General features: G+C 34.4%; 6 protein-coding genes across 9 annotated transcripts; 4 read left to right on the forward strand and 2 right to left on the reverse strand.

Moving 5' to 3' along the window:
* The first annotated feature begins 612 nt into the window (after positions 1–612).
* On the forward strand, positions 613–3,264 carry LOC110370743 (palmitoyltransferase ZDHHC23-A). The gene is made up of 6 exons (XM_021326669.3): positions 613–1,035; positions 1,267–1,476; positions 1,664–1,741; positions 1,824–2,000; positions 2,105–2,208; positions 2,590–3,264. The coding sequence occupies exons 1-6, from the start codon at positions 827–829 to the stop codon at positions 2,628–2,630; spliced, it is 819 nt and encodes a 272-aa protein (XP_021182344.2). The 5' UTR covers positions 613–826; the 3' UTR covers positions 2,631–3,264.
* Positions 3,146–9,056, reverse strand: LOC110370718 (girdin). The gene is made up of 8 exons (XM_021326627.3): positions 8,741–9,056; positions 8,472–8,521; positions 6,225–7,184; positions 5,811–6,031; positions 5,593–5,738; positions 5,124–5,507; positions 4,799–4,953; positions 3,146–4,192 (listed from the first exon to the last, which is right to left on the reverse strand). Exons 1-8 carry the CDS (start codon positions 8,849–8,851, stop codon positions 4,051–4,053), a joined length of 2,169 nt encoding a protein of 722 aa, XP_021182302.3. The 5' UTR covers positions 8,852–9,056; the 3' UTR covers positions 3,146–4,050.
* Positions 9,057–9,251: 195 nt separating this feature from the next.
* Positions 9,252–10,795, forward strand: LOC110370687 (post-GPI attachment to proteins factor 2). The gene is made up of 3 exons (XM_021326589.3): positions 9,252–9,764; positions 9,867–10,085; positions 10,300–10,795. Exons 1-3 carry the CDS (start codon positions 9,356–9,358, stop codon positions 10,425–10,427), a joined length of 756 nt encoding a protein of 251 aa, XP_021182264.2. The 5' UTR covers positions 9,252–9,355; the 3' UTR covers positions 10,428–10,795.
* Positions 10,266–13,986, reverse strand: LOC110370685 (L-2-hydroxyglutarate dehydrogenase, mitochondrial). Of its 2 annotated transcripts, none has more exons than XM_064037420.1 (5): positions 13,823–13,986; positions 13,601–13,699; positions 12,639–13,511; positions 11,965–12,185; positions 10,266–11,712 (listed from the first exon to the last, which is right to left on the reverse strand). In XM_064037420.1, the coding sequence occupies exons 2-5, from the start codon at positions 13,690–13,692 to the stop codon at positions 11,546–11,548; spliced, it is 1,353 nt and encodes a 450-aa protein (XP_063893490.1). In that variant the 5' UTR covers positions 13,693–13,699; positions 13,823–13,986; the 3' UTR covers positions 10,266–11,545. The 2 variants fall into 2 exon arrangements, with proteins under 2 accessions (XP_063893490.1, XP_021182260.3); XM_021326585.3 differs by having other exon boundaries at positions 13,601–13,737; positions 13,823–13,985.
* A 461-nt stretch (positions 13,987–14,447) lies between these two features.
* LOC110370686 (modifier of mdg4) lies at positions 14,448–16,784 on the forward strand. Its single transcript, XM_021326586.3, has 7 exons — positions 14,448–14,717; positions 14,840–14,980; positions 15,084–15,227; positions 15,304–15,356; positions 15,426–15,856; positions 16,104–16,284; positions 16,550–16,784. The coding sequence occupies exons 1-7, from the start codon at positions 14,640–14,642 to the stop codon at positions 16,731–16,733; spliced, it is 1,212 nt and encodes a 403-aa protein (XP_021182261.3). The 5' UTR covers positions 14,448–14,639; the 3' UTR covers positions 16,734–16,784.
* Positions 16,785–17,502: 718 nt separating this feature from the next.
* On the forward strand, positions 17,503–21,412 carry LOC135117716 (transcription activator GAGA-like). 3 transcript variants are annotated; one of them, XM_064037577.1, is made up of 8 exons: positions 17,503–17,744; positions 17,952–18,092; positions 18,243–18,374; positions 18,708–18,836; positions 19,185–19,237; positions 19,397–19,578; positions 20,651–20,834; positions 21,172–21,412. In XM_064037577.1, the coding sequence occupies exons 1-8, from the start codon at positions 17,667–17,669 to the stop codon at positions 21,365–21,367; spliced, it is 1,095 nt and encodes a 364-aa protein (XP_063893647.1). In that variant the 5' UTR covers positions 17,503–17,666; the 3' UTR covers positions 21,368–21,412. The 3 variants fall into 3 exon arrangements, with proteins under 3 accessions (XP_063893647.1, XP_063893646.1, XP_063893648.1); XM_064037576.1 differs by having other exon boundaries at positions 17,506–17,744; positions 20,648–20,834; XM_064037578.1 differs by having other exon boundaries at positions 17,722–17,859; positions 20,648–20,834.
* Positions 21,413–24,375: the final 2,963 nt, after the last annotated feature.

Raw genomic sequence — 24,375 nt, forward strand, 5'->3', positions numbered from 1 at the left:
GGCAAAACATGAAAATGTTAGCTATACTTATGTACCTAAGTAGGTAGATAGTTAGGTTCGTTTTATATTGGTCTCTAGGTTCATTCGTAGGATAACATCGATTGCAACGTCGCTCGGTTTAAGCACATTGTTATGGAATCTTTGCTCCATTGAAATTAATTTGTTAGTGTGGTCACATTCCTCTACTTTTCAGTTACCACTGCCTTGGAACACGAAGGAAGAAAGGTAAATGAGTTGAGACGTAAAACCTTTTTTCAAAAAAATTAAAATGACTTCAATAACATTCCTGAAACCTTCCCTAACTGTGACAAATACTATGCTGAAAACCGCATCAAAATCGGTTCAGCCAAACGTGAGACAATCGCGCAGAAATACATAAGGTCAAACTGAGATCGTCCTTTTTTGAAGTCGGTTAAAAATACTTAATATTAGGTACGCAATTTATTGTCAATGGCTGCAGGGAGAGCATTAGGTAAGTTTCAAGTTGTGATACTTTGATACTAATATGCTACTCTCTCTCCAATCTCCGATTGCGATTTTTCGGAGTTGCCAGCTTCTTTTTGTACACGAGTTGACACTGACATTAATGACGCAAAAAACCAAAAAACAGCTTTTGATTTGACAAATGACATTTGTAACTTGACAGCTTCATTGAATGTTGTCCTCGCCAGTTGCCTGTGCTGTGTATGTTTTTGTCTCGAAAGTGGTGTAAATACGATGTAACGAAACGAAATTTAAGTAACAATTAGTCAATAAAATATTTCGAACGAAATAATACGAACAACTATTTCCCAAGGCTCTACGGTATCATAATTTTGCCGCTACAATGGTGACCACAACACTTACTATTCAAGATCTGATACCTGGGTCAAACAGAAGTGGCAAGAAAGTGGACGTGGATGCTATTTTGCCGTATTTAATTTTACCAGGATTATTGCTAATAGCTACCATATCGCGTCCAGTGACTATCATAGTAATGGTAGTTATTGGCATGGGCGCTTTATACGTACATTCCAGACCGCGACAGAAAAACAGGTACTTTTTAATTTAAGTAAATATTTTCCCTACTTTCACTTATAGGCGAATAACTTCATATCTATAATATAAGATGTAGAATAAATTTACGATTATAGAAAGTTTTATCTTTATGCAGTGATATGTTATTTGTTTATAATTTGTTTGTAACTGTTCTAATAAGAACCAGATGAATTATTAATATGCTTAAATAATTTTCAAGATACTTAGCAGACATTATAAATGTTTCAGGTCCTCATTTTTCTTTTCATGGACAATGTCATCGGGGATATGTATGTTCCTGGTATTTGAAAGCGGTGTGCTGGGTTTCTTTGAAATAACACAGCTGGAAAACTTTGTGTTCCTGCTGTTACTGTGCTGCACATGCTATTTCTTTTACAAAATGAAGGCTGTTGCTGACTTTGAACTTGCTACTGGAACATCTAAAGGAAAAGAATACAGGTAAAAAAACATGTTTTTGTCCCCTACATTAATTATTACATATTTACGGTATCTGTTCTGACTCTGAAATATGTTGTTAGGTAAGTTTTTTTATAAAAAAAAGATCCAAAGCAAAATTCAGTAACAGTAACAAATACATATGCACATGTTAATGTAAATACATTAAAGTTTCTTGTTTTTGTTTTAGCCCCGTTTTGACTGCAGATTCACATTATTGTCAAATATGTCAAATTGAAGTTAATGAAAGATTTTTCCATTCAATATGGTTGGTAAATATTATACAGATGATATTTTTATAAGGTAATCATTAGTTGATCTACTGCATTGATAAAAATCTTTTCATTCAGGTGGGACTGTTGTGTGCTGAGGCCTAACTATATGTACTTCCTTGCTGGGCAAATATTTGCATTTGCCACACTTTTATTTGGAACGAACTTGGGACTGACAACAGTTTGTCAACCATATATATTCTTTGGCGTCATACTGATGCCTCAGGATTGTGACGATATGTATTACGATTTCAAGTAAGTATTTAGAAAACCGATAGCAATCTTCAAATATGTATATTTTATAATTTTAATGAAACTCAATGCAAGCATTTTTGTAATACACTTTATTTTATTTCCAGTTCAACAATATGCTTTGTTACATGTGTCTATGCGTTGGGATATTTACTCGTTATTACACTAGTTTTGATTCGACAACTTCTAGTCTACATACCAAAATACAGTGGTAAGTTGAAAATACCTAACTACTTACTCAAAATCTATTCTCTGAAAATCTAAAACCAACAGTCTGAAATATCTGGGTATTATAAGTGATAACAGACTAAACTTCCACCAATACATAGGCAATTTGGTTCCCAGAATTCGCAAGCTCATCTTTATATTCAAAACCCTTGTAATTTCAAGTCTTATGTTATTTTATTATTCCTCTATAAATTGATCTATTGGTTTAAGATTTTTGTTTCGGCGGCGGGCAAACCTGGTGTTCTGTAATACAGGATTAAACTACATCATAGACCAGTCTATATGTTTAATGCCGTTTGTAACTACCAAATACATGTCTTTGTTGATGAGAAATAAATATTAATTGATTGATTGTTTTTTACAGAACCACAATGGAAAAAGCTTGTCAATGTGCTGAATGTATGAAGGAAAACATGGAAGCTTGGTACTATGATTTAAACTAGCTGGAACACTTCAATTCAATTGCATTCTTAATTCATTATAAATGAATGTCTAAATAAGAATGTAAAGTGTTAATTAGAAAGGGCCTTAGTAAGTACATACCATCAAAGACATGTAATCTAACATCAATATGGATTATCATGATATTGTTAAAACACTTTCAAAACTTTGCTGTATGATATTTATTAATTTATATCTGACATTAATTTACTGAGGCTTATAGATAATTGCTTATGACAAGTAGATATGAATATAAAATATTTATTTAAAAATCATGGAAATCATGAAAAACTGAGATTTACACTAGTTTTAGGTATTATAATGTAAGGGACATTTTGTTAAAAATAATTCTAGCATGCAATATTCTTTAAAGGGTCTTGGACCTAGGCCCTTTCAAGTAAGAGTTTCAAGTCTGCGGTTAATGTATACAAAAAATTTTTTGGCTAGCATCGCTTGCTTTGGTCCCTTACGTTATTGAAAAATTCAAATTGTACATGTAACAAACATATATTATGTAAGAAATATTTTACTTAAGAAGATCACAAGAATGTTAGGATTTTATGATCCTCTTTTTACTTAAACTACCTAAGTACATCAATTCCCGATTTTTATTTGATACTTACACTGCGAGTCTTAAGGAAGTCACTAGCACATAAAATAATAAATTACTCATACATAATAAGTAGCAATTTAAAGCAACAAATGGTTGTATTTTTTTTAATCTAGGTAGGTATGTACTCTATTTAATTTTTACGACGACATTGCATCAATATTTATAAGTATAGTTGTCTTGATTATTATAATGAAATTATAAAAAAAAAACTTTTTGATCTTATGTAGCTTTTCAAAATGTCAACACCTTTAAATTTAAAAATAAAACATATCAAATGATTAAAATCTATAATAATATCATTGCTTTTACGTTTTTACCTTAACTATTAAAATATTTGTAAACATCAAATTGCATGTTATAATTATATTCCTTATTATCATAGTATGTGGATGGAAGCTTACATATCTACATATGAGACTATCGATGGGTTATATTACACCATTTTAAACAGTTTTCCAATCGTTAAATGGTGCAACTCACCCTTTACGTGTATAATACTAGAAGTCATTAAAAGCGAGACAAAAAAATATATGGATTTTTCCAAACACAACACCAAGAATAATCCTTATAAATCCAGAAGAGGACTCTTGCTTGAGGTTTATCTACGAAAGACTGAAAGTCCTCAATAAAATTCACACAGTACATACTTAGCTCTCCCGTGTACCAGTTATTTTATCTCGCTATTTGTTAAAAGTGTGATGTAATGCTCAAAATTCTGTCACCTAAAGAAAAAAAAGTATTAATCTTACACTTAACTTAAAAATATATAAATTAATCTTCAGGCGGCGTGTAGTCCGGTACCACTTGCAGAACTTTTTCCCGCCACCTGGCCTTCCTCGCTTCTTGTTCCCTTTTTAGTGCATTCAAAGCTGGCAATGTTCGCCAACATGTGAATGTTTTAAATAACAGATTGCTGAAATAAAAATAAAGCATAACAAATTATGAGCATAAAAACAAGTTATATTGTAGTATAAACTAAATAGCCACCCCCATAGACTGATTTGTGCCTTCAGTTATCTAATCTATACTTGTCGTACCATTTAATCCCACACTTAGGAAGGGTAAATAATGAGGCATCTTAAACAAGAAAGCACATTGATAAACTGTTCAGCCTGATAGTAGTGAAAAGCATAAAGCGCCTAGTATACAACCTTGTGGGATCCCAGCTTGTCTACTCTTCTCAACGTAGTAAATTGCCTTATTTTAATTACAAAAATGGTTCAGAATCAACAGAGAATAATTTTTATATGAATGGTTTCAAAGTTTTTACGTTCTTTATTTTACACTCCGTCCAGGGTGCAGTTACACTTATCTGTGATACGGCTATGGTAAATCTACTAAAAGAAATTATTTCGATGTCCAAGGGTGTAAATATAATCCTAACTTATTTGTTAATAACTGAATAAGTGATAACTTATAATACTTACTATACATACTACATAATTGCAACTAATAACATATATAAGTGGTATATGGATTACGGTGATAAGTACCTCTAAAGTAAAAACAAAATAATCACCTGCTATGATATGTTACAGCTTTCTGCCACTTCATCTCATTTTCTTTCTTTATCACATTTATTCCGGCACGAAACATTCTGAATGCCATCTGCGTGACATACAAATCGTAGTAGTCATCAGCTACTTGTTTCTTTATTACCAAGCCGTGGTGATTCTGTATTGAAAAATATTCAGTGTCAAACAAAAATATGGAAAATCATCTAGGTATCGTATAACATCGCAGCAACCTAGTTTCAGCATAACCAATATCCCTTAGAGGTGCTTGAAACGCTCCAACCTCAAGTTAGACAATATTGCTTAAATTATTTTGTATCAAATAATTACCCTCTTAAATGCATCGAACCCTTTTCTTAGTAACTTCTTCCGGTGAAAATTCTCTGCTTGAAAATTCCTCTCAATCCACATATCCTCAGTATACCACATCCAATGCAAAAACGTGTTATTTTTAAGTTGAAAAATGTAATGTGCTTTTGCTTTTTCAATATTATCTCGCTTAATTTCTATAAGTTTTCTAAAAGGCTTTATCCCATATTTTGCCTTTAACGATTTTTCATAATGCAAGTCAGCCATAACTATGAGCGCTCTCAATCTCGAAGCCCATTGCTTTTTTCTTATATTTTCTATTTTTTCTTTTCGCCTTTTTTCTCTAAGTTCTTGTATTCTTCTTGTCTTTTCTTCTTTATCCATTTCAGCTTTCGCCAGTTCTGCCTAGAATCCAATTTAATTAATGTTTTTCTGTAAGTAGGTACCTAGACTGTCTCTTAACTGGCGTCTTACTTTTGGTATACATTACCTGTTGTTTTAATCTGACGCGTTCTTCTTCCATTTGTCGTCTTCGCTCATGTATCATCGCATGCTTTTCTTCTCGTTCTCGAGCTCTCTTTTCCATCCTTTGTAAGAACTGTGGAACTTTTAAGCAGTGTAATACTAACGATGGTTCTGAAACAGAATTATGAAAATTAGTAGATTTTTCATAGTAATTTAAAGATTTTGTAAATGAAACTGTCTAACCTTCAATTTCAGGTATCTTCAATTCATTAGTCAAGCACTTTATCTTAGGTTTCAGATGTCGATCTATTTCGTAATACGCTTTTCGTATATCTTCTCTCATGTCATCAACTGATTGGCGCGAGGCTTCTACTATCCTATTATATTTAAGTTCTTCTATCAAACGATTCTGTTCCTCTAATTTTGCTTTTTGCAGTGCTATGATATGCTTTTGTATTTTGTACCTAAAACATTGAAAAAAGTGCTTCTTTACGAAACATTTTGCTGCAGCTTCCCAAATGCAAAAATCGGTATAAAATTGGCAAAAATACATTCTGCTATCAGTTTAGGCCCAAAATATATATGCATACTTACTAATCTCTCTTGCCTTAAACTCTTACCTTTTGATCAACACAGTTACCTGAAATCGTAACTTACCTATGTTGGTACGTGTTATAATCCTTGACGAGAAGCTTGGATTTATTTTCAGGCACCATTGATTGGTTTATATTCATTTTCTTTTTTGCAATTTTATCAAAGAAGTTGTTGAGAGTTGCCTGCCTCTGTTCGCATGCATAATTTTTTCTATTATTGACATAACATTTCCACTTATTTACAAATTTCCTTAAAAGAGTCGTCTCTTTACTGTCAACCTGAACTTTAATTGGTGTTATACTTAAAATATCATCTATTCCTTCCGAGATTATCGATGTTTTTGATTCAGCGTTCAAACCGTTTGATAAATGATTTGCGCTTGTTGGAGATTCAGTAAAGTTGCATTCTACTTCATTGTTTATATCTTCGTCGTCATTAGAGTTAGAAGATATGGTCATCATTATCAACAAGTTTTGCAAATCACTTACTGTGCCATCAAAATTATTTGGACTCTTCGGACTAATATTTAGTTTTAAAACATCATTATTCGATTGTTCCTCAAGTGTGGATGTATTTTCCTTAAAATTATGAGGACTACGAGATTTACTACTGCATTCAACTCTAAAAATATCTTCGTTGTTTTCATTTATGTCCTTGTTCAAATCTAATAAACCACTAGTATGTTGTTTCGGTTTTCTGAAGCATTGCGTTTCTCTGTATATCTTGATATGTTTAAGAGGTTTAATCTTTTGGTTTACTCTAAAATCATTATCATTGCGTATTTCTAATTCGGTTGAATCATCAGAATAATCATACGAAAATATTTTGTCTTCATCCTCCTTGGACTTCAAACATGAATCAAATAACTGAGAATCATCGTTGAGAATACTAGGTTTTAACTTCAAAGCTTCAAGGCGTTTAAAGCTCACTCGATTTTTTAAATTGATATTGTTAAACTCGTGACGCAATTTTCCAATTTCCTTGTTTATGTTGTAGCTTTCTTTAGGTCGTTTCATCGATTTCCTTGAAAAAAAATATATAAGTATTTTATTATAATCGACCACGACAGGTAGGTACGAGTACGTAATGCGTTATCGATTTATTAAGGACAACTTTTCATTAAATTTTATACCTAGGTAATTTTATTGACTTTGTAAATGCGATTTCGATAATATATTTTTTACATAGGTACTAACGGAAAACATCTGACCGATAAGATCAAATCTCTTTTTCTTTCTTTCTATATTGAAATGGTTTCCTAATCACAGGGTATGTAGGAACGTAGGGTACCTACTGTAACCTACATTTAAATTTTATACTAACGTTTCGTCTGAATAAAGAGTAGATAAGTACTTAAATTGGACGGTACTAAGATGAGGTAAAGTTAGGATCTCGTGATTGACTAAAACCCGCACATCGATCGAAGCAACGCTTGTCTCGGTCGGTCCGTGGATGGGTGACCACGTTGCCATGACGAGCTTATTTTTACGTTAAATGAGGGTTTTCTAAAATGGCGTCCACCAGGTGGCGCACTGAGTCGTCAGGTCCAGGTAACTGTCAAAGTGTTTATCTTTACTATGAATAGTGAACGATTTTAGTGGTTTTTTTATTTTATAATTAAAGCACTGCATTATTGTTTTACTATTGAGGTTGAGTAAATAAAAAAAACTAAATCATATTGTGTTAACAAATTTTTCAACTACCAGTGACTTTTGCACCCTCTCTCTTAGCTCAATTTTTAGTTCGGAAACCTTATTCTGACCGTAGTCCATAATAAAATCAATAACACTTCCAATATAACAGAATTTCAATAAACAATAAGTTCGGCACCTACAATTCCATACTATTTGACAGCTGTTTGGACCAGACGCATACGTGGCGCCACCCGGTGGCAGAAAAAATTTCAAAAACCCTCATTGGTGGGTCCAGGGGAAGAGCGTGGATAAGTCAAAGCGATCGGTCATACGGTTAAGCAACGCTCGGTGCGGTCGGTACGTAGATGGGTAACCATCTTGCCATCACGAGTTCTTCCGTGTTTCGAAAGGTACTATGGTGGGTCCCGGCTCTATCATTTGGACATCTGTGGTAGTCAGTACGGGTTGTCAGAAACCCTCTACCAGTCTAGCCAGGGGGTATTGGGTTGCCCGAGTAACTGGGTTGTGGAGGTCATATACTTAGACAGTCGCTTCGTGTAAAACACCAGCAGTTGCTTCCGGTCATACTAGAAGCCGACCCCAACATAACTGGGAAAAGGCTAGGCAATTGATGATATTACAAGGTATAAGGTACCTACCTACTTCTGGCACTTACCTTGTAGAGTTGATGTTTTTGAGAACACCATGATTGTGAGTATCTTTAGCCTGGAAAGAATATTATAGGAATTAGGCAGGTAAGTTACAGCCAGTACAAGTTTAGTAACCGAGGTCTTTGTGACGGAGTCTTAGAAGGCAGATATATTATGAACCTTCTCTGTTAAGAAGTCCGAATCGACAATTTGCTGGTGACTGTCATATCTATATTCACTACTAGGAGAAAAGTGGAGCACAATTAATTAGAATGGATTTTTAGGTATTACTTACCAAAGTTCTTCGCATTTGCATTCGTAATACAAAATTTCGCGGTTTATAATCTGGAGAAAGTTCATCTAAATCACGATCTTTGAAAATGTCCTTATTTAAAATATTATCCATTTTAATTTCATTTCAATTGCAGTGTTACTCTGAAAGACGTCAAGATGTGTCTGATGGAGTCCTATTTCCAAACAATTTATTATAAATAAATCAATGATTGTGTAGTTGCTATGAATAAAGATATCGATAAAATAACAAAACGTAATATGCATGATTCATTGCTTGCAATATTAGAAGTTTGTACACCAAACACAAAGAAAAACGTTTATATTACACGAATCTTATCATTAGTTCCATTCACACGCGTTATTTACTTCATTATTTTTATTACCAAAATTGTTGGCTAGAGAAAATTGTGGCCGTAAAGCAAATAAACAAGCTTGGCAAATGTGTATGTGCTCAGAGAATGCGTAGAACGGAATACAGTACCGACTTTTTGACGACATAACTGTCAGTGTCAGTCAAGTGCTGTCATTTCAATTTGTCATTCCCATTGTTTATATCAGCGACACGGACTCGGTGGCCCTATTTTGACCTTATGTACTTCACATTTTTTGTTAATAAATGTATTTGCCTCTTTACAATGAATCCGAAAAGAAGTATTACATTAAAGTACCATCGAAATTGTGCTTCTCCGCAGTATCGGTGCCGCTATTTGCCTTCATAACTTGTGTTGTGATAACAATGTACAAAGATTTTGAAAGCGCCAATAATACACACTGTAAAGTTCCCAACATTTTTCCATCAATATCAGCATCCATAGGAAATTATGAACCCCAAAGCACAATATGGAAAACAGCCATTTATGTGCATGCACCTATTCGTTTCTATATACTGTATCTAAGATGGAACTATTATCAAAGTATTATAATGGAAAGCTGTGTTGGTTTAGTTAATGTGGCAGTATTTTTAAATATCATAGAAAACTTAGCTTTATTAGGACTAACACATTGGACATCATCAAGGAACTACCGTTAGTATCACATGTTTATGCTAAATTTACATAGTTATTATAATGCTGCATTGTAATGTTAAGTGAGTTAACTGACAATTGAATATTCTGTTTTATTCACAGCTTACCATGAAGTTTGTTTTAAAACATTCATTGGAACATCAGTGTTCTATATGCTCCTAACATGTATAATGCTTTCAAAGTTACGGAGAAGACCAAATATTACATACAGAGAAAGGCATTCAGTAAAGTTAAAATGGAGAGCTTTTGTTGTGAATGTAGCATCATTTTCTGCTGCCGCCTACTTCTTCCTTAGACATAACAGGCTGTGTGAACCATATGGTAAGTTAATCATGTTACTACTTGTGTTTTTTTTCATTATAATGTTACTAACATAAAATTCTTGGGGTATTCTCACTGTTAAAAAGAACTAGAGAGATTATTATTATTCCAGGGCTAAAATAAACAGGAATTTAAAAAGAGATACTTCTTGTTTACAATGAAGCCAATAAAATATCACAGTTTTATAACAAAATATTTATTTTTTTGTTTTCAGTTTATTCCCTGTTTGGTTTGTCAGAGTACATAGTGGTGATCAGTAATATTGTCTTCCACTTGACAACTGCCTATGATCTTCAAATAAATTTCATATGTTTAACCAGTAAAGGGATTATCACTGAATGACGTCCAGGAATGTTTGCCAAAAATATTTTTAAGCATAGTACATATTTTGTCCATCCATTGAAAACATATTTCTCTAAGTTTTGGGGTAAGGATAATATTATATAGAATGCTAAAACATATAAATACAAATATACAAATGTAAAAATATACGCAATTCATTTAAACAATGTTATAACTGCTACTTTTAGTGACTTTAAATTAGCACCCAAAGTTACACATTATTTAATTTATCCTTATGTAGGTATGTGCATACTTATGCAATTTAAGTAAAAATATAATTTAAATATTGATAATTAATTTATATATTTATTAACAATAGTATAAGTTAAAAAAACATAACAAAATCTTAAATAAATACATTCAGATCACATGATAACATTTTAATTCATTATAATTGTGCTCCTATAACACTATCATAGAACCATATTGCAAAACTTGACTTTGGATCTATACTCGATTTGAGTAGACTCTCAACTAAAGATAAATTTAGATAGAACTTTTTATTTAAAATATCAGTTTTAAAATAAAATGTAGCTAAACTTTAACAGCATTTAAAGCAATATTTTATTTGTTTATTTAATATTTGTATAAAAAGTTCTATCAAGATGTTTCCTTTAGTGTGCTATAATGGAGTATGGATTCTTGGCAAGAATTAAAAATTGGATTCAAACAACTTAATTTGATAATTTTCTACTTTTTGTAATTAACCTTAGCATGCTTTCACACTAGTGTATTTTTGTCGCGATTTAAACTGACCATATCTGAGCAACACATTTCAAGCTCTGGTTGACAGTTGTTTGTTCGGCCGAACTTAGCGATGTCGATCGGAAAATCCGCTGGTGTGAGAATGCTGTTGTACTTCTAAAACTATTTTCAAAATTGTTTATAAGTTTCCTCCAGTCAATATTCCTTAATTTAACATTATACAGTATTAGACCCATTCATTTCAGTTCACGTGTTTATTTTTATTTTGTTGAATTTAATGTAAATAATAAATATTTGCCCGATATAACACAAATTAGTATTGATTATAATATATTCTCTTTTACTAAAGAATAAATCAGCTCTCCTTATAAAAATATGAAATGAACATTTAGCACCTTTAAATTTAAAATTACTTAGCATTTAAGTGTAAATTGATCTTCAATTTTGTCAGCGATCATCTTTGCAATAGCAAGGGATGATGTTGCACCAGGTGAAGGGGCATTCCTACAATGTAATACTCTGCTTCCAATTGCACCAGACCCAGGTTGAGAATCAAATACAAAGTCTTCTATGAGACTTCCTGAAAATTAAAATTAATATGGTTAAAATGTGACACACATTACACATTCACTTACATTGTATAGGCAAAAGTTTGTATCTGTATATGGTTACCTCTTTACACAGAAATGGCAGAAAGGATTTTGATGAAACATGGCAATAAATCAGGTACAGGGAAACAGGAGTATCGCTGGCGGTAGCTTGTATTTAATTTAATTTTAGCGATGTACACACTAGAAGACAATAAAACAAAATAAACAATTAAATGCATTACCATCTTTAGCCATGGCCTGTGCTCTTACACCAGCAGGACCTCTCTCAACATCCGCACTTGTTATTTCTTGAATATACTTTTGTACTTGTTTGACTTGTAATGAAGGAAAAATTGATCTTGTCATTTCTTTGACACCAAAACCAGCATATTTCATTGCCAATTTTCGAAAACCAGAAAACCCTATAATGGCTTTCAAGTCTTTTATGTTGACATCACTATATCTGAAAAAAAGGAAATTATCTGTAAGTTACATACTTTATTGAACATAAGATTATTGCTATATCACTTGTAATGTAACCTTTAATGCCCTTGATAAGATAGCATCCATAAAAGTTTGCATGATAATTTTATCTGAACAAATTTTTGCCATTAAATCAACAAACTCTATTTGAGCAGGCATTTAACTAAAGGTAAACAATTTTGATAGAACTTTTACACAAATACATGCTATACCAATAAACTACTACTTAAAATAGTAGTAAATTTAATTATGTCATTGTTGTTATTGTATTTATGTTGAATTTCAGTAAGATGCAAAAATAAAGTAATATCAAGATAGCTTATCTCTAGTGAAATAACTACTCAAATGGAGTATAGGTTACGGTAAAGATAGGTATACAATGGAACTATGAACAAACTAGTACTCATTACAACAGGATAAATAATATACTTACTTGTATCCTTCCTTACAGTATGCTAATATAGCATTTGGTCCCAGTATTACACGACCATCTACTCTAGGAGTTATATGGACACCCAAAAATGGGAATCTTGGATCAGGTACAGGGTAGATGTTAGCTTTAGCTAAATTGCTTTTACTTGGTACTAGGTAAAGGTATTCACCTCTAAAAGGGATGATCTTAGGCTCTTCAGGGCATCCTGTAAGTACCGCAACTGTATCTGAATGTAGGCCACAACATGTAAGAACATGCTTTGCAAAAATAGTATTAGTTTTTTCATCTGAAATGACAACAGGATATTCTGCGTCTACAGAATCATGGAACTTTTTAACTTCAAAGTTGAGATAAGTTGTTCCACCACAGTTAACAAAATCTCTTACATAGGAATCTGTTACCTCAGCCCAGCTCACAACACCAGTGTGAGGGGACCATATTGCTTGTAAACCCTTACAAAGAGGTTCAATTTCTCTTATTCCTTTACTGTCAAGTAACTCCAAGTCTTTCACACCATTTTCAATTCCACGATCATACAGATCCAACAATCTAGGTATTTCTTGCCTTTCAGTGGCTACTATCATTTTTCCACATTTCAAATATTTGATTCCTTTCTCATCACAGTATTTGTAAGATAAATCCAATCCTTGGACACATAATTTAGCTTTTAATGATCCTGGCTTGTAGTAAATACCCGCATGAATCACACCACTGTTATTTCCACTTTGATGGCAGGCAAAACGATTTTCCTTTTCAATTAGTGCTATGTTTAACGATGGGTGCCTTAATATTAGCTCTCTAGCGGATGCAGAACCAACTATACCGCCACCAATGACGACGATATCATATTTATTCGTATTTTGATTGGAATACCTGAAAATTAGTAAAGATGAGATTATTAAGCGTAGTCTCTTTAGCGCTATTCAACTTAGTTATTGTAATTGATGTAAGATTAAACTTACCTGCGATGTGTCCTGGAATTCAATGATATAGGTATTAATTTTCGCGCAACGATCCCAGTAATTGAAGTAGCTGATTTGATTGCCGTCATCATTGGAATACTAAGATTTATGTGCATTATTTAATAAGTTTACTATACCTTTGGCAAAGAAAAGATAAATGATAAATTAAGTACGTCTATAAACAAAACAAACAATGTTTCTGCAGGGTTAATGAATACGTACATGGAATCACGCCACCATAAAATATTAGCAATATTCTAATTATTCAGGGAGATACGAACTTTAATTCGTCCAATAGTCAATCTATCAAAAATAAATTAATAAAACACATAACAACACTTCTCTGAAACAATCAGACTACAATAGAGAAAAACTCGCTCAAGTCAGTTGTAAATAGTTGTCAAATACATCAATGTCAGTGCGTCGATGGCAGAATAGTAAGTGGATCACAGAGTACATTAATATATAGGGTGAAATGGACGTCACAGAAGTTCCTTCTCCATGGTGGATTTTCTCCGAGGTTTTTGAGGTTCTCAGATTTTCAACATCAAGTCATATTTCTTCAAGGTTTTCGAGATTTTATATCTCGTTTTTAAATAGTCGAATGGTATTAAAATAATTCGTTAATTTAAAGCTGGGTGCTCACTTAGAAGTGTAGCACGTAGAAGCTTCTAGCGCTCCACGCGCGAGCGGCTTGCAACGGGCTCGTGCCTACGTACTCACTTGATACCGTATCTGATACGTTACGTGCTACACTGCTAAGTGAGTACCCAGCTTTACATCTTGCAATGACAGCCTGGCATTGACAGACATGAGACAGTGAATGACAACATAACACCACAACAACAGTCAACAAACAGAACATCAACAATACAATACACGAGATTATGATAAATAAACCCACAAATAAAACATTATCTTGTAAAACGAAATTTAAATAAAGAGTCTCCTCGCTATTCCCTAAAGATAAAGGAGGAGTTAGAATACGGCTTCTTATTGCTGAAACATTCATATCAAGATTATTTTCGTTATTTTCACTATGTCCACCGCACAATTCTGTGTAAGTTGGATGTCTTATAAAAACTCGATTTCCAAAGGACTTTCCCGTTTACAACAGGTATGTACAATTAAGAGACTACATATATATATATTCAGTACCTAATTAAAGGCTGTTTTATGCTTATGGAAAAATACTAAAGGTATGTTTCAAGAATAAAATTATATTAATTTAAATTTCAGGATGGTGAATTCGTTGATATGACGTTAGCTGCTGATGGCCATCTCGTAAAAGTACATCAAAATATTGTAGCACTTGCTAGTCCATATCTTAAAGCTATGATACAGTCAGCTCAGTGTCAACACCCAGTTGTATTCTTCAATGTAAGACTCATAAAGGTTCCGATAACTACTTGTTTTTACAAAAAAAAATAACATTGTGTCCTTCTATAATATCGCAACTGAACCTGTTTCCTTTTACTTTCAGAATGTCAGTCAACAGATGCTAAGTTTTGTATTGGAATATATGTATACAGGGGAAGTGAACATACCTACGGATTTGATATCAGCATTTATTGATGTCTGCAAAGCTTTATGCATAAATGGCGTGGAAAATTTAGTTTTGCCAAAGGTGCATATTTTACAATATAACTTAACATGGAATAGTAGTTGACTAAATGATGATTAACATTATGTTCTACTTTTAGAAAGTATGTTCCGAATCAGCTGCAGCTCAAGCAACCTCAGTAGTTGAAGAAAGGTATGCCATGTTTTATAAAATGTACACAGTATTTATTACAAATTCTAAGCATACTGCTTATATTTTCAGACCAGCAGAACCTCCGGAACCAGCGGACAATAATTTTGCAGCACATATAACAATAAACAGCGAAAACTTTAATGTAGAAGTTATACCAGTTGAAAAAAATACTGTTCAAGAAAAGACGCAGCCTGTTACAATGCCCTTAATTCCGCTAGATAGTATAGAAGTACTAAATTATCAACCTTTACCTACTACAAAAACAATAGAAGATAAAACTTCCAATGATCAAGGCGGTACATGTCCTACTATTTCACTTGATGTCATAGATGTAGATTTTGATAATCATAATGACTCACTTGAAAATAGAGAAGAACATCAAAATAAAAACACTACTGACCCAATTGAACAAGGAGTAAGGTTCACAATAAGTACTGAAGAAAATGCAACCACAAAACCGCCTAGTGTTAAAACTGTTGCACCTAGCATAGGAAGTAGAGGTATGAATTTGAATAAATATTCCTAACAACTGCTAACAACTCACTTTATAAATCATTTCCGAATTCCCAAACCAGGTGTAGTTGCATTGTACTCTGGATGGTGATAAAACTATCCTCTGTCCTTCTCCGAGTCTGAGTTATCTACCCTCTAATTTTCATCTTAAACATTTCAGCCATTCTTGAGTTACAAGTAGTGTAAGTAACACATGATGATAGACTTATGTAATGGATATTATTTTTGTTACAGACAGAACTCAACATTACACAGTGTCTAACCGTGGGTCTTTACAGCTATTGCTGAATCGTTTCATGTATTACTGCCATCATCACTCATGTGGAGGTCGGAAGCGCCGGTGGCGATGTGTAGATTATCGAAGAATGCATTGTCCAGCCTATATTGATACAGATAATGATGTTATTGTAAATAGGTAAAATCTTTGAAAGAATACTCTATACATATACATAACGCGCAGAAGTCCCCTAATCGATTCTAAAGCGAATGCGGGAATCCCCGAAAATGCGTTTCGTTTTCAAGTTTAGAAAAAATAAATAACTACCCGCAACGTAATCATCATCTAGCTAGATTGCCCCACACCTCATACCATGCAAAATAAGCGAAACAAACACCCCCAGAGTGCTTACATAATACTTCAACGTTACAAATTATTACAAATAGGTATTTATTGTTTCCAGGTCAGAAGCTCACAGCCACGCCTGCCACGACACAAAAATAATGAGGAAATTTAAATCTAAATCTGTATTTACTTCAATAACCCAAGCTGAAGAAAAAGTAAAGTCAGACAAACAAAAAGCTCCAAAGGCAGCCAGAAGCAAGAAACGTGAATTATCCTTATGGAATACTGCTTCCACTTTGTAATAAGTATATTGTGAAAAAGCATTATTAAAATATCACAAAAAATTACTGCAGTTTATATGTACTATCCTTAAGTTATTGATTTAATTTATATGCTGAATCGCCCTCAAAATGGCTACTTATTTCGAATTACTAGTAACTAGTCATCTCGGACAGAAGTTAGTTTGCTATATATAGTAATTTGGCAATCTGTAATTGAAATCCTGACTACCTCCACTGAGAACTAGGATGGAACCTTGACTAGTTTTCTTGTGCCATATCCGCGCATCTTTCTGCAAGCCACGCAATAAAATAAGTGCTCGCTGCCTGTACTGAAAGAATAGATGGTGTTAAAAACAGTTCAAAGGTCAGGAAGCGGTAGAGGCGCGGCGATCGCTCCTATTTCCCTGGGGCCTGTGTGCACCACACTTGGCACATAGTGACGGCTTCTTGGGCTATTTTGGCCCTGGCTGCAAACGCGAATAATTGGGATAGACAATAATAAGGAAAATAGCTTTCTCGCACGTACGTAGTTGCATACGTCTGACCATTAAACGCGTGCATGCGGGATGCACCCGTTCTGCCGACGGGGCCGTTCCGCGATGTGGTCGCGTAAGTGTGCAAAACGCTATATAAAAAATATGGGCACCGTCCGCCGCGCGGCAGATGCTCCTGCTTCGCAGTCGCTTTGGTCGCGCAGGTTTGGCCGGGCCCTTTCGAGTAGATGCAGTGCCCCACACTTCCAATAATTTTATAGTCTATGGTATTTGGATTGGATTTGACATTTTTGACAAATTAAGAAATGTTAGTTATCTATGGATTTGTTTGAGAGAACGCGAGTTTTCGTGAATGTGTTTGTTTTTAATATAATTGATAGTCTAAACCGGCGTATATTTTATTTGCATGTTAATTATTATAAATAAATAAGTGTTGTTGTTTTCTTGTTGTGTAACTAAAATGGTACAGTCTCAGTTTTCCCTGTCATGGGATTCGTACAAGTCTAGCATTTGCAGTGGATTTAGCGCTTTGCAACAGGTAATGTGGATAGATCTATATTCATAATGCAATCGCCAGTTTTATTGAGATAAAAAATAATAATTGTGTCATGATCGGATTATTTACAAAACAATAGAGGTACTTACAGTTTCTGGTAAGTCCCTACAGATTATGATGCATCCTGCATGATTCAGGCAACAATTTGTAACGTTGTTTAGAGATTTATTTCATGTGTTTATGTTTCAGAATGGAGAGTTTGTTGATATGACTTTAGCCGCTGACGGGCACCTTGTCAAAGTTCACCAAGTATTGGTGGCACTGGCTAGTCCATATTTGAAGGATCTTATAACGTCAGCACCATGTCAGCATCCTGTTATATTTCTGAATGTAAGTGCATAACTAAATAATTATTTGGACTAGTCTTTTGTGTGATGAGATGGGTAAATGCATGTTCTACACTTCTTTAGTTGTTCAGAGTATAAGAATATTTTTACCTTAAAACAATGTTGTAAATCAAAGTCAATTATATTATTACAGAATGTTACACATCGCACACTATGTCTGCTACTAGAATATATTTACACAGGAGAAGTTGTAGTCCCAGCTGAATGCCTTTCATCCTTTGCTGAAACTGCTAAATCACTGCACATCAGAGGACTGGAAAATATCGTAAGTATTGCACACTAGACCACTGATGATAAGGTGCACAAAAACAGGTGTTACGTTACATACTTAGCCATGTATTGTTAGTGAGATATATGTTATGTAAATAATTGAAAGATCTTTGGCTAGTTTGTAGTAAAAACAAACATTGTAATTGTAAAGGTTTAGATAATAATTTTCATTGTATGAATTATGTATCACTCATAATTGTGTGTATTTGTAGATTTTAAGTTCTCTTGTTTATACCATTCTTCTGATAGAAGAAAGTTTTCTTGCACTGCCTAAGGATACTTTCCCTTCAAGAAGTTACTTGATAATATTTTATTTTGTGAATTTCAGAGTACTGCAGAGAGCTTGCCTATTAAATTATCTGGAAACACATCACTTTTAGACAACAGTGATGTGAACAGTGTCAGTAGTTCTAAGAGATTAACCGCATCGCCTTCGGACAAGTTCAAGCAAGCACAGGTATTCAATGAAAAACCATTTTCATATTTGAAATATAATGTAATTTTGTATTTTTAAATAACATGTTAAATTGTGTATTTGTTGTATATTTATTTTATACAAAAGCAACATGCCTTTGTATTAATTGGTCATTTGGTTGATTCAGACAATTGAAAATTCAGATAATTGGACACAGGCATTAAAGAGAAATGACCTCTCACACTGGAATGAATTTCATAAAGTTTAACAAACACAGTTCTACAATAATGCTCACTTGGACAAATATTAAAATTTACAATTTAATTTTTACAGGAAGTAGCTTAGGACCAGCCTTCTACTGTACTTTATTATGTAATTTTTATTTTCCAGATTAGTTTACCATCATCTGCAAGAAAGATTTTCATCAAAAAGGACCCATCAATGTAAGTAGACTATAAATTCAATAAAAAAAGTTTTTTAAGCATTTCACTCGTCAGTAACATAATATTGTAGTTATGTAATATACTCAGACAAATGTTAAGAGTTTTCTCTTAGAAGTTGTTTGAAAATATCAAGCAAAACTTGTAACTTTTTCCAAACAGGCCATCTATAGCTTCAGTGACTTCCGTACACACACCATTAAGCACGCCAGTCGGGACGCCGCAAGATGACCACCACTACGAAAACCTAATGGATGACTCCGGCCCACACGATGATGACGATATAGACTTCAAAATGAATGACCCTAAGGACAAGGAAATCTCTCAAGATGTAAAAGAAAAATGTAAGATATACTTTTCCGATTTAGCTCATAAGTCAATCATCAGTTTAATTTTCCCAATGTTGGGACTGCTTTCAGTCTAACCAGATTCAGCTGAGTACCAGTATAAGGAGCGACTATGCCTATCTGACCTCCTCAACCCAGTTACCCGGGCAACCCAATATCCCTGGCTTACTGGCTTCTGACTACCTATAACGACTGCCCAAGATTGTAAATGACAGCCTATCTAGATCTAACTCATGAGTATTGGTTATTTCTATACTACTAATGTCATAAAGAGGAAACCTTTTTTGTTACTTTGTACTTATAGGCTCTGAAGCTACTGAACCGATTTGAAAAATCCTTTCACTGTTGTGGACCTACTTAGTCTATTAGACGTGACTGAAAACAGCTGGTAGATAATAACAATACTGAATAAGCGTAACGGCGACATAGCTATGTAATGCGACATAATCGTAGGAATTCTAAGGTTGTTTTTCTTCTGGCCATTGTATTAGGCTGGGTGTTGATTGTGTTGATAGCAATTCCTGAATTATGGCTTGTTTATTCAGGCTCTTCTTGGACAATACCTTATTCATTTCACTCTTGATGCAAAATATTTCTGACTAGCTGTTTTCTCGCCGTTTCACCCGTGTTCACCCGCGACCCAGAGGAATCTCTTGTATCCGTTCAAAATGTACCCTTTGTTAATCTGGGATAGTGTAGCTTTCTAACACTGAAAGAATGTTTCAAATTGGTTCAGTAGTTTCGGAGCCCTTGTGGTTTACAAACAAGCAAATGATTTCTCTTTAATATATGTATGTATTATGTAGAATGGATACATCTTTCAATAAGTTAGTTTTGCAATGTAAGTATTTTTGATACACTTGATGTGCAGAAAAAGTAGAAATGCAAGTTTACAAAAAGATGTATGTCAAAAAAGAAACTATGTCAGTGGGTCAAGTTCAAAAAAACAATAAATGTTATTACAAATGTTTTTGATTAATTTATTTATGAAGTTTTATAGTCTTTGTATTACGTTTTTCTGTACTAAAAATTCAAATCGAATAATAAAAACCCTTTTTGTTGACAGCAGCCTCATCGAACCTACAGTTTACAGTATCAATACGGGGCTCTCTACAAGTAATATTGAACAGGTACATTTACAACCTGCACTCCACCACATCGCGGTCAGGCATGAGACGATGGCGATGTGTTGACTACAGAAACAATAAATGTTCAGCATTTTTAGTCACTAAAGGCAATGTTGTTCTTAATAGGTAAGTTTTCTATATGCTGTTAAATAATTTTTCTTGACTCGTAACAAAAATTTTCAATGATTTGACAGTTTAGCAATCAAGCAAAGTCTTGATGATCTCTAATTTCGAACATGTTATGATGTACCAGACAATTGAAATGGCTAAGATGTAACGATGCCGGCGCTGGTGACCATAATTATTATTTTTACCAACTTTCATTGTTAGTTAAGAGCCATGTTCAAAAAATGCCATGGAAATATTGAATTTAACTTCTGTGAATAGCATTTACACTACACCCAACCTCATATTCTGTGTTTTACTTTACGCTAAATATATTTTGTTCCTTTTTTATCAACAGGGCAAATCTACACAATCACTCATTTCACGACAAGAAAATACTATCGAAAATTGAAAAGAAAGCAGTGTTCTCCGCCATTGACGAGGTCGAAGGGTACAAAGATTTGCCGCCGGAAGGGCAAGCGAACATAATGTCGCTTGAAGAATTCGGTGACGACGTAAATGAGAAACAAAATGATAGTACTGTTAAAGATTGATTTCATGGGAGCAAAATAATGTTAATATAGGCTATAATAATGTTTTTAATGAAGTTTCATTTTTTTTTCCTCTGCTCTCTATGAAGAGACAAAATCCTGACTTACAGATTTCTATGACCAGGGGCCCGATTCTCCTAAGTTGATAATGTCAAAATGGAATAGAAATCGAATCGCAATATGATCGCAATAGCAGTTTTAACCATATCGGGCATTCTGCTACTAATATAAGACCAATCGTATTCCAACGACATTCGATTGGTTTGCGATTGGTCTGCTATTTTGGTGATTTTGGTCTATACGTTAGTTTGCTCTACAATTGCAATCGTAAATCATTTGCAGACAAAATGATTCGTTATAGAATACCAAAAAAGGATAAAAACGTTTATTTCGAAGAAAAAGTTGCGGAATGGCACATACGCTTCAATCGTAATTGAGTCGGGGTTGGATCTCAGTCGAACGTGAATCGTATGTCGCGCAAGTAAAAATTAGGAGAATCGGGCTCCTGAATCTATGTTACGTTTACGATTCCGCGACATGCCGAAGGATGCGATGGCATGACGTGTCTTGCTTTTTCATTCCACGGGATGCCGCGAGACGTGTGGGACACACACGGCATGCCACTGCACGCCGTGGGATACCACTGCATGCCGCGGAATGCCACTGCACATCCTGCCGTGCCATGCCGGCATATGTGGTATGAGTAAAAAAACGAACGTGCATGGCCTGTAGTGGGCCTGTTGGCATGTATGAAGCGCAACTGTCAGCAACAAACCTGTGATGTGTATCAAGAAAATGTTTTATGATCACAATCGAAAAAAATAAGCATGGTGGTTTAAATGGTAGGTAGGTACTTAGTCTTGTAAAGTATTTGTATAGAAATACACTTGCGAATAACATGTCCTAATCTCGATTTGTCTGGGTATCGTTCTAGCGACCCCAATAAAGCCTTATCTTTTGTGGCAACACCCGAGATCAAAGGACGCACGTGGGTAATGGATTTCGGAAACAAGAGCATCATATTCTGTCTAGCCTTTTCCTAACTACCCTTGGTAAGACTGGTTGTCCGACTTACTGGCTTCTGACTACCCGTAAAAACTGCCAAAGATGTTTCATTAACGCACCAGTTTATCGTGGCTTCCGAAATGTGGAAGTAATCGTTAAGACAAGATGGTCACCAATGCACGGACTGACACACCACGCAATACTTATCCTTGTGATCGATTGGTCCGGCTTAGACACCTCCACGAGCTCTTCCTGGGACAAGAGCAATGGGAAGTATCATTTTAGTATAGAAATAATGCCGGTGTCATGCTTCTAGCAGTATACATAAAGGTAGTCATAGAGCTTTTGGTAATGGTTTGCTTTCGGTAATGCACTTTTGGTACCTAATGAGTGTACCTACCTACCTTCTATAATTTTCATTTCCTGATTTATATATTCACTAAAAAAAACGATACTTACCATAGCTCCAATTGCTCTTTTTGTTGTAGGTAAACAAAAATTCTAATCTCCTTTAATTATTTTTTGTTTTCATTTATTTATTCATTAATTTAATTCTTCTTTAATATCTTAAGTTATCCTTGAAATAAGCATTATGTATGCACCTACCTAGCTATTTACTATGTCTTCTAGGTAAGTACGTTAAAAAGTATTTAGGTAATTACAGATCAAGGTTGTGATTACCTACTTAAATAGTAGGTAGGTACCTCCTTTACAGTACGATGTTCCTAATTGTCTGAAGATATGCACATAGTTTTAGATCGGCCAAACTGTTTAGTAATTAATTCTATTCTTAGGTTTGTTAGGTAGGTACTACTGATAATAATATGCCGTAATATATAAGTAGGTACTCCTACTTAAGAACTAACCCAGTTACCTAGGGTTAGACCTAGGGTTCTTTTTTTTTTGTTGAATGTAGCTTAATGTGGCACTTTCAATTCTGTGCTGCGAACACCTGCACAGCGAAAGACTTATCATCTTATCATAACTTGGCCATAGACTTGGCGCCACTAATAGAGTCGTATGCGTGGCGAAATACTGGGCCTCCAAGATATAAGATTGATGATTGCCATCGACTCGCCAAGAAGATGACTAGGGTTGTCTTTTCCTAACTAGAGGCCCTGAGCCAGTGCACTTTAAAGTAAACACATAATGGTCAACGTCTACACACCCGGGGGTGCCTCATTTGGTTTCCAATTTACTGTAAATATCTTAATCTAAGTTTTGAGTATATGGTAATAAAAGTTTGGGTATCAACTTACTATTGTTTTCGAGTACCTGGGCACGACCCCACCATGACCCCAGGAACTGTGCCTGCCATCAGTTAGCAATGGGAATTAAAAATAACCATAACAATTTGAGTTGATACAAGAACTTATTAGGTACTAGGGAATGCAATCCCGATCCCGCGGGATCCCGATCTCGCGAGATCTCGTGTAATTTTTCGGGATCAATCCCGACGCATTATATGACGAGATCCCGTTCGAGATTGACGGGATTGGGAGGCAGTGGTCAGCGACGCAACACACGTCCACGAGCTTGGACAAATTAGAATCTACCATTAAAAAAGAAATGGATTTGTTTGAGTGTGGAGGAACAAAGGGGCGATTTTTGCAGTTTGCATATAATTGCTTCGCCACGCTGTTGCCAACCAGCGTTGAGTACATTGCAACGGACATTAGATGCCGTTTAGCTGATGAAACTATTAATACCCTTTGTTTTTTAAGGAGTCATTTTCAAAATCGCTCTTTTTCCTAATTCCCTTGAAATAAGCTTATTGTTTTGATTACCTAATTTACCTACGTTAATTTCCTTACAACCTGATTATTATTTAGTTGGTAAGATTAAAGAATAAAGGTTTTTATTTTCTTTCCAGTAATATGTTCTTTTAATTAACCTCACTATCACAAACAAGCAGTTATTAGCTTTTTCAGTCATCTGAATTCAATTTTTTTTTTTAAATTAGACGGGATCTCGAAAATTCCGGGATCCCGCGGGATTGATATTTC

Source organism: Helicoverpa armigera, chromosome 13 (genome assembly GCF_030705265.1).
Source record: "Helicoverpa armigera isolate CAAS_96S chromosome 13, ASM3070526v1, whole genome shotgun sequence".
NCBI lineage: Eukaryota > Metazoa > Arthropoda > Insecta > Lepidoptera > Noctuidae > Helicoverpa > Helicoverpa armigera.

Excerpts from the sequence above, each read along its gene's own strand:
- LOC135117716 (XM_064037576.1), top strand. The coding sequence starts at position 17,667 with ATGGTACAGTCTCAGTTTTCCCTGTCATGGGATTCGTACAAGTCTAGC. Across the intron at positions 18,837-19,184 it reads ACAAGTTCAAGCAAGCACAG|ATTAGTTTACCATCATCTGC; the intron begins GTATTCAATGAA and ends TTTATTTTCCAG. Across the intron at positions 19,238-19,396 it reads ATCAAAAAGGACCCATCAAT|GCCATCTATAGCTTCAGTGA; the intron begins GTAAGTAGACTA and ends TTTTCCAAACAG.
- LOC110370686 (XM_021326586.3), top strand. The coding sequence starts at position 14,640 with ATGTCCACCGCACAATTCTGTGTAAGTTGGATGTCTTATAAAAACTCG. Across the intron at positions 14,981-15,083 it reads ACCCAGTTGTATTCTTCAAT|AATGTCAGTCAACAGATGCT; the intron begins GTAAGACTCATA and ends TTTTACTTTCAG. Across the intron at positions 15,228-15,303 it reads AAAATTTAGTTTTGCCAAAG|AAAGTATGTTCCGAATCAGC; the intron begins GTGCATATTTTA and ends TTCTACTTTTAG.
- LOC110370687 (XM_021326589.3), top strand. The coding sequence starts at position 9,356 with ATGTATTTGCCTCTTTACAATGAATCCGAAAAGAAGTATTACATTAAA. Across the intron at positions 9,765-9,866 it reads GACATCATCAAGGAACTACC|CTTACCATGAAGTTTGTTTT; the intron begins GTTAGTATCACA and ends TTTTATTCACAG. Across the intron at positions 10,086-10,299 it reads CAGGCTGTGTGAACCATATG|TTTATTCCCTGTTTGGTTTG; the intron begins GTAAGTTAATCA and ends TTTTGTTTTCAG.
- LOC110370743 (XM_021326669.3), top strand. The coding sequence starts at position 827 with ATGGTGACCACAACACTTACTATTCAAGATCTGATACCTGGGTCAAAC. Across the intron at positions 1,477-1,663 it reads TCTAAAGGAAAAGAATACAG|CCCCGTTTTGACTGCAGATT; the intron begins GTAAAAAAACAT and ends TTTTTGTTTTAG. Across the intron at positions 2,001-2,104 it reads GATATGTATTACGATTTCAA|TTCAACAATATGCTTTGTTA; the intron begins GTAAGTATTTAG and ends TTTTATTTCCAG.
- LOC110370685 (XM_021326585.3), bottom strand. The coding sequence starts at position 13,716 with ATGCACATAAATCTTAGTATTCCAATGATGACGGCAATCAAATCAGCT. Across the intron at positions 13,512-13,600 it reads AATTCCAGGACACATCGCAG|GTATTCCAATCAAAATACGA; the intron begins GTAAGTTTAATC and ends ACTAATTTTCAG. Across the intron at positions 12,186-12,638 it reads TACTGTAAGGAAGGATACAA|ATATAGTGATGTCAACATAA; the intron begins GTAAGTATATTA and ends CCTTTTTTTCAG.
- LOC110370718 (XM_021326627.3), bottom strand. The coding sequence starts at position 8,851 with ATGGATAATATTTTAAATAAGGACATTTTCAAAGATCGTGATTTAGAT. Across the intron at positions 5,508-5,592 it reads GCGTCAGATTAAAACAACAG|GCAGAACTGGCGAAAGCTGA; the intron begins GTAATGTATACC and ends ATTGGATTCTAG. Across the intron at positions 4,954-5,123 it reads GGTTCGATGCATTTAAGAGG|AATCACCACGGCTTGGTAAT; the intron begins GTAATTATTTGA and ends TTTTCAATACAG.